The sequence below is a fragment of the Entelurus aequoreus genome, linkage group LG16, assembly GCF_033978785.1.
Source record: "Entelurus aequoreus isolate RoL-2023_Sb linkage group LG16, RoL_Eaeq_v1.1, whole genome shotgun sequence".
In the NCBI taxonomy this organism is placed as follows: Eukaryota; Metazoa; Chordata; class Actinopteri; order Syngnathiformes; family Syngnathidae; genus Entelurus; species Entelurus aequoreus.
The window spans coordinates 40,742,136-40,756,241 of NC_084746.1; the positions used below are offsets into that span (position 1 = coordinate 40,742,136).

The following is a 14,106-nucleotide window of genomic DNA, read 5'->3' on the forward strand; positions in this document are numbered from 1 at the left end:
TTTTATTTTTTACAAAGCCTGCCAATTTAAACATGTTAGGACATTTTCTATTCACTTTGAGTGTAGCAGTTGTTTGTCAACTAGAGTTTGCAGAACATCGGCATTTTCCAGTCTGAATTTTCAAGCTCCATTGTGTGTGGAATATTTAGTGCGCAGGTTGGTTGTGCTGCCACACACACTTAAGAGGACCAAGGTATCAGATGCAGACAAACTGTTGTGTGTGTGTGAGAGAAGGAAAGGAATTTACAGCCGCTACCTTTCATCTACACAGGTGGGCCCAGTCAGTGTGTGTGTGTGCGTGTGAGTGTGTGTGTGTGTGTGCATGTGTGTGCAGGGGGAAGTGAAGGACTGCATATGCGTGAATGTCATTATTGTTTGCACAATACATCAACACATTGTCTAGGTGTGTGTACAAAGGATAGGATGTTTGTGTGAGATCCTGTTTTCCAAGGTTGCTCACACACACACATGCACACACACACAAACATACGCTCACACACACACACACACACACACACACACACACACACACACACACACACACACACACACACACACACACACACACACACACACACACACACACACACACACACACACACACACACACACACACACACACACACACACACACACACACACACACACACGCACTATAATGACCAAACACCCAAAGTAAAGAACGTCATCCAGAATGTTTTTTTTTTCCTCATTGAATTTATTTTGTTAGTTTTCTATGGCAGGTGAGAGAACTTAGCGGTCACATAACAGGAAGAGTTTCTTGAGCATAGTTTTCTGAAGTCACAGTGTTTTAGACATTGATGTTTGGGGGAAAAAAATGACATGACGGGCCAAGAAGGTGAAAGTGACACAACCCTACACGCCTTCATGCTCCTCCCACTGCACCAGCACACACACACACACACACACACACATAACAATAATGAACCCGCCCCCTTTTCCTAATGCAAACACAAATCAAACTCAGCAACAAATAGATATATTTATATATAATATATATATTTACTCTTTAAAAATAGAACTTCAGTCTAAATACTAACATCTGTACAAACTATAAAAATAAATTTTAATATAAATAATTTATATGGCATGACATTACAATTTTTTTCAATCTTAAAAACAAACAATGCACAAGCCCCCCCTCGACCTCCTCCTGGCAACGGTGGTTATTTACCATGAATTTGTTCCGTTTTTCACCTTGCACAAAGCAAAGCTGCCATTAAAAAGTGAAATGGATATTAAACTGTCAGGATGTGAGCAGGAGAATGTGGAGCAAGTGAAGTGGACACAAAGATAAAAAGACAATGTCAAATAATAGCTTATATTCCATACAAATACAAACACAAGAAGACTCCCTTATGATTCCGACAAAATGACACCTTCAAGTAGATGAAACTGCACTGATGACGCTGACAGGATGAGGATGAGGATTGGAAAAAAAAGGCACGTTGTTAAGAAATGGTCTCGATCTCACAGTACAATGTTGTGCAGTTCAAACGTGTGTGTGGCTTTAAGGGGGAGGGGGAGGGGCTACTGCATTATTTTAAGGCAAATGACTTTGTGTAGCAGCAAAAAGTAACATTGTGACATCTTCATAGGACGTAGAAGACGTTCTGCACACCACAGAGGGGCCAACAAAAGTCAAAATCCAAAGTTCTTTTTAAATAGCTTCCCTCTTTTTAGTATTAAAATATATCATTTTCTCCTTCAAATAAATCCTATCTTATGTACACTTTCCACAGCAGCAAAGACTAGCACCCTTTGGCCGTCTGGATCCTCGACACGCCTGGAACGCAGAAGAGGAGGTTTTTGTTAGGTTAGGTTATGGGCGGGATTCAAACTTGAGGTCCAAAATGGTTGCCTCACCTTGTTTGTGCCGGTGATCCTGCGGCGATTCCACGTCCTGGAGCTCCGAAGAGTCTCTCTTATACGAGGAAAAGGTCCTCTTGGTGGCCTCCAAGCAGTCTGACTCGGTGTCCGTGTCAAAACCTTGGTGCATGTAGCCTTGGTACGCCGCTCCGGGCAAGGTGGGATGCACGGCGACAGTCACGGAGGCCGTGGCCGTCACCATGGTGACGGCCCCCCCGGAGGAGTTGCTGTAGCCAGTGGGCTTTTTAGTCCTGTTCGGACCCCTGCTGTCGCTCTGCGACCTGGGGCCGCTTTGAGTAGTCCGCCCAGGTAAGTGAGCTGGCTGCGTGGCTCCGCCCCAACATGTCACCTGCTGGGACGAGGGTTCTATCCTTGCTCCTGCTGCCTTGTCCCTCACCACCTGCCACACAAACCCAAGGATTGATTTTCAGCTCCAAAACAAAGTCAGTGTGGTCACGCTTACCTTTATTTTCGGCAAGTTGGGATTCTTGCTGGCTTCCAGCAGAATGTGGGACGGCACGGCGTACGAGCTGCGGTCGCAGTACTTGTGCTCCTCCTCGCCCATCCCGGAAGTGCTCGTCACCTCCGAGTAGTACTCAGAGTCCGACGTCTCGGCGGGGAAGGCCTGTTGGCGGGGGTCGTGGTGGTGGTCGGCCAAGTAGCCGTGGTGAGCCATTGGCGGTGGCAGCGGTGGCTCGGGCGAAGGTGCGGGGAGGCGGCCGCCGTCGTCCGTCGGGTCCACCTCGGCCGGGGGGCCCAGCATGGAGAGGAGGACCGGGAGCAGAACCAGACCGTTGAGCATTCCGAGGAGCGTGAGGATAGCCAGCACGGCAAAGAAATACCTGAGAGGAGAAGATGACAACATAAAGGAGATGTCTAAGAACTAGCACACTCCAGTTCCTGTTCCAGTTTATTTCCAACATGAAGGAGATGTTAAAAACTAGCACACTTCAGTTCCAGTTCCAGTTTATTTCCAACATGAAGGAGATGTTAAGAACTAGCACACTACAGTTCCAGTTCCAGTTTATTTCCAACATGAAGGAGATGTATAAGAACTAGCACACTCCAATTCCAGTTCCCGTTTATTTCCAACATGAAGGAGATGTCTTAGAACTAGCACACTCTAGTTCCAGTTCCAGTTTATTTCCAACATGAAAAAGATGTTAAGAACTAGCACACTCCAGTTCCAGTTTATTTCCAACATGAAGGAGATGTATAAGAACTAGCACACTCTAGTTCCAGTTCCAGTTTATTTCCAACATGAAAAAGATGTTAAGAACTAGCACACTCCAGTTCCAGTTCCAGTTTATTTCCAACATGAAGGAGATGTATAAGAACTAGCACACTCCAATTCCAGTTCCAGTTTATTTCCAACATGAAGGAGATGTCTAAAAACTAGCACACTCTAGTTCCAGTTCCAGTTTATTTCCAACATGAAAAAGATGTTAAGAACTAGCACACTCCAGTTCCAGTTCCAGTTTATTTCCAACATGAAGGAGATGTATAAGAACTAGCACACTCCAATTCCAGTTCCAGTTTATTTCCAACATGAAGGAGATGTCTAAGAACTAGCACACTCTAGTTCCAGTTCCAGTTTATTTCCAACATGAAAAAGATGTTAAGAACTAGCACACTCCAGTTCCAGTTCTAGTTTATTTCCAACATGAAGGAGATGTCCAAGGACTAGCACACTCCAGTTCCAGTTTATTTCCAACATGAAGGAGATGTCTAAGAACTAGCACACTCCAATTCCAGTTCCAGTTTATTTCCAACATGAAGGAGATGTCTAAGAGCTAGCACACTCCAGTTCCAGTTCCAGTTTATTTCCAACATGAAAGAGATGTTAAGAACTAGCACACTCCAGTTCCAGTTCTAGTTTATTTCCAACATGAAAGAGATGTCTAAGGACTAGCACACTCCAGTTCCAGTTCCAGTTTATTTCCAACATGAAGGAGATGTTAAGAACTAGCACACTCTAGTTCCAGTTCCAGTTTATTTCCAACATGAAGGAGATGTCTAAGAACTAGCACACTCCAGTTCCAGTTCCAGTTTATTTCCAACATGAAGGAGATATTAAGAACTAGCACACTCCAGTTCCAGTTCCAGTTTATTACCAACACGAAGGATATGTTTAAGAACTAGCACACTCCAGTTGCAGTTTATTTCCAACATGAGGGAGATGTCTAAGAACTAGCACACCATCCGGATAACCATCCGGATTGTTATAGGCGCAAAGTTGAAAAGCCAGCATCTGTGATGGTATGGGGGTGTATTAGTGCCCAAGACATGGGTAACTTACACATCTGTGAAGGCGCCATTAATGCTGGAAGGTACATACAGGTTTTGGAGCAACATATGTTGCCATCCAAGCAACGTTACCATGGACGCCCCTGCTTATTTCAGCAAGACAATGCCAAGCCACGTGTTACATCAACGTGGCTTCATAGTAAAAGAGTGCGGGTACTAGACTGGCCTGCCAGTAGTCCAGACCTGTCTCCCATTGAAAATGTGTGGCGCATTATGAAGCCTAAAATACCACAACCCCCGGACTGTTTAACAACTTAAGCTGTACATCAAGCAAGAATGAGAAAGAATTCCACCTAAGAAGCTTAAAAAATGTGTCTCCTCAGTTCCCAAACGTTTACTGAGTGTTGTTAAAAGGAAAGGCCGTGTAACACAGTGGTGAACATGCCCTTTCCCAACTACTTTGGCATGTGTTGCAGCCATGAAATTCAAAGTTAATTATTATTTGCAAAAAAAAAAAAAGTTTATGAGTTTGAACATCAAATATCCTGTCTTTGTAGTACATTCAATTGAATATGGGTTGAAAAGGATTTGCAAATCATTGTATTCCGTTTATATTTACATCTAACACAATTTTACAACTCATATGGAAACGGGGTTTGTAATTAGTGTATGTACTGATTGTACAGACCTACGTATCCTAGAAGTCAACATTATTATTAACTAGTGTATGTACTGATTGTATAGGACAACATATTCTAGAAGTAAACATTATTATTAATTAGTGTATGTACTGATTGTATAGGACTACGTATCCTAGAAGTCAACATTATTATTAACTAGTGTATGTACTGATTGTATAGGACTACGTATCCTAGAAATCAACATTATTATTAATTAGTGTATGTACTGATTGTATAGGACTAAGTATCCTAGAAGTCAACATTATCATTAATTAGTGTTTGTGCTGATTGTATAGGACTAAGTATCCTAGAAGTCAACATTTTCATTAATTAGTGTTTGTGCTGATTGTATAGGACTACGTATCCTAGAAGTCAACATTATCATTAATTAGTGTTTGTGCTGATTGTATAGGACTACGTATCCTAGAAGTCAACATTATCATTAATTAGTGTTTGTGCTGATTGTATAGGACTACATATCCTAGAAGTCAACATTATTATTCTCTCAGCCAATCAAGAAGCCACATATAGTCAAGCCACACACCTGTGGACAACGGAGAGTTTTGGGGGCCACATTTACAGAAAGGTTCGTCTTATTTAGTATTTTCCAGACAACCAGCGTCCTCTACAGTAGACATTCAATTGTGGTCTATTTATTTTGTGAAGAGTTACAGGAGTGCTGTTTTTAAGTCCTAGTCAGAAATCCTCTCTCGTGTTTTAAGAATCTGCTGCAAAAGTTGTTTTTTTGAACCGAACATGTGGGCCACCACTTGAATAGTCCAAATGATGAGAAAGAGAGGACCTCAGATAGAACCTTGAGGAACACCACTTGAAGTCTTGGGGCGGTCATAGCTCGGTTGCTGGAGTGGCCGTGCCAGCAACTTGAGGGTTCCAGGTTCGATTCCCGCTTTCGCCATCCTAGTCACTGCCGTTGTGTCCTTGGGCAAGACACTTTACCCACCTGCTCCCAGTGCCACCCACACTGCTTTAATGTAACTTAGATATTGGCTTTCACTATGTAAAGCGCTTTGAGTCACTAGAGAAAAGCGCTATATCAATATAAATTCACTTCGCTTCACTATGAGCCCATGTTAAAATGCAAGGACGTGTTTACTCTGCTCCAAGTTCAGGAGCATTCTAGGAATTTGCTGCAGAAATGTTTCTTGCTCAAGTTTTGCACCAAACTCGGGGAAGGTGTGGCGCCACTTGAATGGACCTAATGTAGCATCTCTCATTGGCCCAACGTGTGTGGGAGCGACACAAGCACAGGGACAACATGTAAACACCACATATGCGTGGGAGCAACACAAGCACAGGGACAACATGTAAACACCACAGGTGTGTGGGAGCGACACAAGCACAGGGACAACATGTAAACACCACATATGCGTGGGAGCGACACAAGCACAGGGACAACATGTAAACACCACAGGTGTGTGGGAGCGACACAAGCACAGGGACAACATGTAAACACCACACGTGTGTGGGAGCGACACAAGCACAGGGACAACATGTAAACACCACAGGTGTGTGGGAGCGACACAAGCACAGGGACAACATGTAAACACCACACGTGTGTGGGAGCGACACAAGCACAGGGACAACATGTAAACACCACAGGTGTGTGGGAGCGACACAAGCACAGGGACAACATGTAAACGCCACAGGTGTGTGGGAGCGACACAAGCACAGGGACAACATGTAAACGCCACAGGTGTGTGGGAGCGACACAAGCACAGGGACAACATGTAAACACCACACGTGTGTGGGAGCGACACAAGCACAGGGACAACATGTAAACGCCACAGGTGTGTGGGAGCGACACAAGCACAGGGACAACATGTAAACGCCACAGGTGTGTGGGAGCGACACAAGCACAGGGACAACATGTAAACACCACACGTGTGTGGGAGCGACACAAGCACAGGGACAACATGTAAACGCCACAGGTGTGTGGGAGCGACACAAGCACAGGGACAACATGTAAACACCACACGTGTGTGGGAGCGACACAAGCACAGGGACAACATGTAAACGCCACAGGTGTGTGGGAGCGACACAAGCACAGGGACAACATGTAAACACCACAGGTGTGTGGGAGCGACACAAGCACAGGGACAACATGTAAACACCACACGTGTGTGGGAGCGACACAAGCACAGGGACAACATGTAAACACCACACGTGTGTGGGAGCGACACAAGCACAGGGACAACATGTAAACACCACAGGTGTGTGGGAGCGACACAAGCACAGGGACAACATGTAAACACCACAGGTGTGTGGGAGCGACACAAGCACAGGGACAACATGTAAACGCCACACGTGTGTGGGAGCGACACAAGCACAGGGACAACATGTAAACACCACACGTGTGTGGGAGCGACACAAGCACAGGGACAACATGTAAACACCACAGGTGTGTGGGAGCGACACAAGCACAGGGACAACATGTAAACGCCACAGGTGTGTGGGAGCGACACAAGCACAGGGACAACATGTAAACGCCACAGGTGTGTGGGAGCGACACAAGCACAGGGACAACATGTAAACACCACACGTGTGTGGGAGCGACACAAGCACAGGGACAACATGTAAACGCCACAGGTGTGTGGGAGCGACACAAGCACAGGGACAACATGTAAACGCCACAGGTGTGTGGGAGCGACACAAGCACAGGGACAACATGTAAACGCCACAGGTGTGTGGGAGCGACACAAGCACAGGGACAACATGTAAACGCCACAGGTGTGTGGGAGCGACACAAGCACAGGGACAACATGTAAACACCACACGTGTGTGGGAGCGACACAAGCACAGGGGCAACATGTAAACGCCACAGGTGTGTGGGAGCGACACAAGCACAGGGACAACATGTAAACGCCACAGGTGTGTGGGAGCGACACAAGCACAGGGACAACATGTAAACGCCACAGGTGTGTGGGAGCGACACAAGCACAGGGACAACATGTAAACACCACAGGTGTGTGGGAGCGACACAAGCACAGGGACAACTATAACGCACTTTGACGCACCCCCCTCTCGTGTGCTATGACTGTGTGGCGTGCTGGCCATGGAGGCACGCCACAAGAAAGAACTTGTGAGAAAATGAGAGAGGACTCCACTTAAAGGCTAAGAGAAAGCAGACAGTGCGATGCTAAAAGAGGTAGAGAAGAAAGAATGGATGAAGACAAGAAGGATATGAACAAAGATTGTTACTGCTCAGCTGGAGCAGAGAAGACTTCATGACATGTTTCCTCATCCTCTGTCTGCTTCACTTCTAACCACACGGCTTTGAAGCTACACACATTCTCAAACTGACGTGCAGGCGCTGAAATCACATTTGGGCATTGTGCCCATTTACCACCCCCACCCCCCACCCCCCCCCCCCCCCTTTAGTCTTCAGAGCACGAGGGGCGGAGTCAGACCTCCAACGGCGTCTCGCTCTTTCGGAATTCTGTTGTTTATGTAAACTTTAATCTTTTCCATTCGCCGTCGGGGTCTGGGGAGTCGTATGTGAGAACCAGGGCAGGGGTGTTTACGCATGTGTGTGAGTGTGCGTGTGTGTGTGTGTATGTGCGTGTGTGTGTGTGGCAAATTAGGCGTGCTGTTTATTGGGCGCGTTACAAGGCCAGGAGATGTTTACTGCAGCATATTTACGCTCTGGACCTCCAGCAGAGATCCCCAGACTTCCTCACCTCCATTCTTCTCTCACAAAACAATCAACCAATCAGCACTGCACACCTATTACACCCCCCCCCCCTTCAGCACACAAACTGTGCTTTTTATGTGCTGCAGTCTGTGAGCTCAAGGCTGTGGTTTCGGGTTCTGGGCCCGAGACCGCATTCAGCTGAAAAACATTGAGCTATTTGCCTTTTTTTTTTTTTTTTTTTCCACTCTGACCATGAAACGGCGGTAGAAAAGGAGCGCACGCACACAAACGCAAGACATCCATGTCTGTTGGTGGCCCACGCACCATCTGACAAATTTAGCCTCTTTTTTTCTGTACAATAGCAGCAAATAAGAAGGATCAGAGGAATGTTTGTGTGAGAGACACCACCCAGTGGGAGAACACTTCCATGTTTACCAGCAGCTGCTACACACCCTTCATGTTTGCCCCATTTGTTGTGTGTGTGTGTGTGTGTTTGTCCAGAGTGACAGAACCAGGTGCATGTTTGTTGCTGTGTGTGCGTGTGCTTAAATAGAGTATAACCTGCATGCAACTCTGACCCCCCACCAGGCTTGCAACCATCCCACAGTGAAGCTGGCCCCACACTCACACACCAGTGGGGCCACCCAATGTAACATATGGATGGTGTCACACTCACACACACACACACACACACACACACACACACACACACACACACACACACACACACACGGGTCTCACCTCATGATGAAGTCAAACTCAGACCCCGCCAGCATGAGAACGCCCAACAGTGTTGAAATGGCGCCGTCGACCACCGGGGCAAACATGTGCTCCAGAGCCAGGGCCGAGCGCCTGTTTCTGCTGCCAAGGGCTGTCAGGAAACCCTGCCGCAGAAGGAAAGGTGGAGAGGAGAAATGAGTTGCCCATCACACAAAACGTGGGCTTGTGGTGGCGAGGCTGGGCTTGGATGAGTTTTGGTGCTGCAAGACGGTACGCTAGCAGGTCTGAGGTGGGCACGCCTGGCTTGGTTTTTGGGATAAGACAAATCCAAGTGTTCTGGTGTGACGCATGCGTGGCTCAACTACAACAAATTCCAGTCGAAGCCGCGACTATTCTCATACGCTTTGCACTCTGCGGCTTATGAAACGGATGCGGCTGATTAACAGATTTTTCTTCTTTGCTGACGGCCGTAAGGAAATATAAATAGTTTAAAAAAACCAAAAAACAGACACTGAACAGGTGTGGTATTGTTTGCCATCTTTTGGACGAGTTCGCTCATTGCAGGTGCTGCGGTGTCCTTCCATTTAGTGCTTCCAACCAAAAGTAGAAGTGACGTTTTTCTTCTTGCCAAGGGACATGTCACCAAATATTAACATTGCTGTATGCATACTTTTGACCCAGCAGATTTGGTCACATTTTCAGTAGACCCATAATAAATTCATAAAAGAACCAAACTGCATGTATGTTTTTTGTGACAAACAAGTATGTGCTCCAATCACAAAAAAAAAAAAGAGTTGTAGAAATGATTGGAAACTCAAGAAAGCCATGACATTATGTTCTTTACAAGTCTATGTAAACTTTTGATCGTGACTGTATAATAATATATGGAAAATACTTGTTGTTTCTCAAATGTAGTGGGTGCTGCTATACCGAAAAGTACGGTAGTTAGAACCAAATAAGGAGCGCACTCAATTGAATCATCAATGAATGGATTATTTGGGGCAGACTCACCAGTGCGATGTGAACGGTGAACTCCACTCCGATGCCCACCGAGGCGATGAGGATGACCACGGGGATGGCGCTGAGCTTGATGCCGATCAAACCCATGATGCCGAACAGCTCCACCGTCATCATGGCCAGGATGAACACCTGAACACACAGGAAGGGTGCTGGCTGAGAAAAAGCCTGATAAAATGGAGGTGAAGATGAAAGGTGAAGTGAGCTGAGCTCCTTTGCCTTTTCACCCCACGCAATCTTTGACCTTCGGGTTCTCAGCCGGGCGGCGTCAAATTACCCACCCTAGGGCTAATACTCCTCCATCCCACCATGCTTTTCAGAGGTGCTCGTAATGATTGACAGAGAGCGAGACAATAGCGTCCTTCATGTTCATGTCTCGGCCGGCGAAGGCCAGTTTGGCGTGAATGTGACTACCACGTGTAAATTAAAATGCTTACTTCATTGCTTTTGATCCCGCCGGGGGGCCCCAGGTTAAATTACAAAAAGATAAAAGCCGTTTTTACAGCTTGGCCACAGTCAGGCTGACTAAAAAGCTTCCCCAGACGGGCGGATGCACACATACGTGTGTGTGGAGCAATGGAAGCTGCAACTCTTCACTACAGCCAACCCCCAAATGGCTGCATTTGAGGGAGGGGCGCCAGCTTGTGTGTGAAACGACTCCACACTCAGACTGGCTCACACAACCCCTGATGGATGGGTCGAGCGGGCCAAGGTCGCGACTGGGCAGATCCGTCCTGTCCCCCAGCCCCTCGCTCTCCCTCTGACAAAAGCGGTGATGGAGTTGGAGGTAGAGGCTTTGGGAGGGCAAAGTCTTTCTAAGGCTACCCCTTGCCCACATTACAATGACAAAAGGTCCCCGTATGTGTGTGCGCGCTGGCCCTCCGCAGAGAAAAAGGGGCCCCCCCCGTTGGACGAGGTTATTGAGCTGTGCTGAGAAGAAAGCGAGAGGAAGACACGAGGGAGGAAGGGGGCTAATGATGTTGTTGGGGTAGGGCGAGGCGGACAATATTGCATAAGTGGGCGACTCACGATGATGCCGGCCGTCCACGGGTTGAGCAGGAGGAGGGCGCAGACCAGGAAGGTGCATGCCAACACCACGCTGATGGACAGCAGGAACCAGTGTCTCAGGCCTATGTACTGCTCCCAGAACAGGAAGGGGTACCCGTTGGGGTAGTTGAGCACACCCTTGCGGCTGAACTCGTCACAGATCGCCCGCACGCTCTCGATGGCTTCCACAAAGTCACCGGCTTGCCGCAGGCCATTCAGGTAGAAGGGGAACTGAGCGAACTCCAGGGGCTCTGCAGCTGGAACTGCCAGGCATTGAGAAAAAGGTTGGAGGTGAGGCGTGGTTCTAGACCGAGGATGCTCCTGGTAGACTTACTGCGCAGATTCTCCCCGGTGGTGTCGTACTTGTCGTGGATCCACTCTCGAGGGTGGGGGTAGAAGTTGGCCTGTGAGGCGGCGTAGCCCAGAGGGTCGTTACTGACCCAGACCGTGAGGTAAATGTAGAACACCTCCGGGGGGATGAGACCCTCCGCATCCACCAGCCGACGATTTGTCAGCTAGAGCGACACATGGAGGCGGGGTCAGAACACAGAGATATGTTGGCGCTGGAGGGACCTCCTGTCGTACCTGGCTGTAGTTGAAGGGGTCTTTCTTGGAACCGGTTTGGATCAGGAGCTTGTAGGCCAGAGCGCCATCCTCTGTGCCATTTCGGTAGCTGTCCGAGGTGATCCTCCCCGCCAGCCAGTCTGCGTCAAAAGCAGCCTGAAGACCTGCCAAAAGAGACGGTGGTTGTCATTTCTGCTGAAGGACAAGAGGAGCCTTCGTGTGTGTTTGGAAAATTGAAATATCAAGTTTCCTTTTCTGTCTGCTTTTGCGCAGCTGGCTTTGATTGAGCTGTTAGCTATTACTTCCTCCCGACTGGGCCTCTGACATGTCCTAGCCCCAAGACATGCAAAAGATAACCTCTGACCCCGCCCCAATCTGTCTGCTGCCCCACCCCTGAGCCCAGGTGGACGGGGGTGAACTTTCACTCACCCCCCCGCCCCCAACATTGACTGCAGGCACACCTGAACAAAGGTGTGCGTCATGGTCACTGTATTCACATGAGAACAATAACAGTACCTCCAAGCCAGTCCTGGAAGTAGTGCAGCCACATGCGCGGCAGTCTGCCGTCGCCGTCCCTGACCACGTAGCGAACAGAGTTGAAGGCGTTGTGGAGCTGGATCAGAAGGCGCTGCGAGCGAGCGTAATCGAATCCGTCCATGGTCACCAGGTACATGTTGTAGAAGGAGAAATACTTGAACTGGGCGTCGATGAAGTCGTACTCCTTGGTGTCACGCGGCACAATGTCAGTCAAGTAGAGGCCGTCGTGCACCATGGTGGTCCCGTACAGGCTGAGTCCCAGCAGGCCCAGGAAGAGAAGGACCACCATGGCTTTGCTCTTGGGCTTGAGCAGCAGCGGGGCGTATTTGTCCCTGGCAAAGTGGGACAAGTTCCAGTGGAGGAATGGGAGCGGAACGCACTTCTTTCGCAATTTGGAGTCCTCCACCTGGGCGAGGAGGTCCCGCGTGGAGCTGGAGGTAGGTGTGAAGAGCTGGGAGCCGTAGGGGTCCTGAACCGGAGTGGTGGGTGTAGGTGTGATTGCTGTGGAAGAACACGTCAAAATGTCAGTTGTCTTCACCAGGGGTTGTCCAAACTTTTTCCACTGAGGGCCACACATGAAAGATCGAAGCAGGTGGTGGCCATTTTGATATTTTTCATTTTCAAAACCAATACCATTTTTTTACCTTTAGAGCTCCCCTCAAAGGGTCTCAGTCCTAAAAATGTTCAAAACGAGTCATGTTATGTTGGATCCGCTAGGGACTGTACTTAGAGGGGGGGTTACCCACATATGCGATCCTCCCCAAGGTTTCTCATAGTCATTCACATCGACGTCCCTTGTGTGGGCTCTGTGCCGAGGATGTCGTGGCTTGTGCAGCCCTTTGAGACTTTTGTGATTTAGGGATATATAAATAAACATTGATTGATTGATATAAATCCATTTCACATCTAGTTTTTTTCATGACATTTTTGGGAAAGAAACCCCTCCTTTTTATGGAAAATACACACAGAAATTGGAGCCTGAATTAGGCCAATAACTCACAACATTGATTTTGATTCATTATTATTTTTGAGCAATGACAGTTTAAGAAAATCAAAAAAATTCTTAAAAGGGCCCCACTTATTTAAGCGTTATTATTTTTCTTTTTTTGCTTTCAACGCCAAAATCTCGAGATCAACTTCAGATCAATCTGTCGATTATAAGTTTTGAATGTCTTTTTATGTTTGTTTTTTTTGTCAAAGAAAACTTAGTTTTTTATGGCAAACACAATAAATATGCAGTATTTTCCCTCCAAAATTTTTTCAAAGTGGAATATTTGATGAGAAGTAATTTGAGCCTTAATTAGGTCAATAATTCATAACAACATTGATTTTGATTGATTATTATTTTTGCGCAAGGACAGTTTAAATAAAAATCCAAAATAATTCTTAAAAGGGCCCCACTCATATAACCGTTATTAAAAGGTCATACGTATTTTTGTGTGTGCTTTCATCGCCAAAATGTCTGGATCAACTTCAGATCAATCTGTCTGATTATGGGTTTTTTTTGTCCAAAAAAACATATTTTTTTATGGCAAACACAAAAATATGCATTGTTTTCCCCCAAAAATGTTTCAAAGTGAAATATTGATGTGAAGTAATTGAAGCCTTTTTTTTGGCCAATAGTTCATAACAACATTGATTGTATTTGAATATTAGTACTTTTTTTTTTTTTAAACAGCCCGCATGGCAGCTTTGTTTTATTAAAGCCAAAATTGCAACTTTTTCTCGTTACATTTCACCTGTTGGCTCTTT

General features: G+C 46.8%; 1 protein-coding gene across 1 annotated transcript in view; it reads right to left on the minus strand.

Moving 5' to 3' along the window:
• Positions 1–713: 713 nt before the first annotated feature.
• The window catches only part of ptch2 (patched 2), a 50,627-nt gene continuing 37,234 nt past the window's right edge, over positions 714–14,106 (minus strand). Inside the window, exons 15-23 of the mRNA XM_062022859.1 lie at positions 12,334–12,855; positions 11,839–11,981; positions 11,588–11,768; positions 11,236–11,516; positions 10,201–10,338; positions 9,211–9,353; positions 2,354–2,732; positions 1,888–2,290; positions 714–1,807 (exon numbers count right to left, since the gene is read on the minus strand). Coding sequence (XP_061878843.1) covers positions 1,773–1,807; positions 1,888–2,290; positions 2,354–2,732; positions 9,211–9,353; positions 10,201–10,338; positions 11,236–11,516; positions 11,588–11,768; positions 11,839–11,981; positions 12,334–12,855 — 2,225 coding nt within the window. The 3' untranslated portion in view covers positions 714–1,772. The remainder of the gene's footprint in view (positions 1,808–1,887; positions 2,291–2,353; positions 2,733–9,210; positions 9,354–10,200; positions 10,339–11,235; positions 11,517–11,587; positions 11,769–11,838; positions 11,982–12,333; positions 12,856–14,106) is intronic.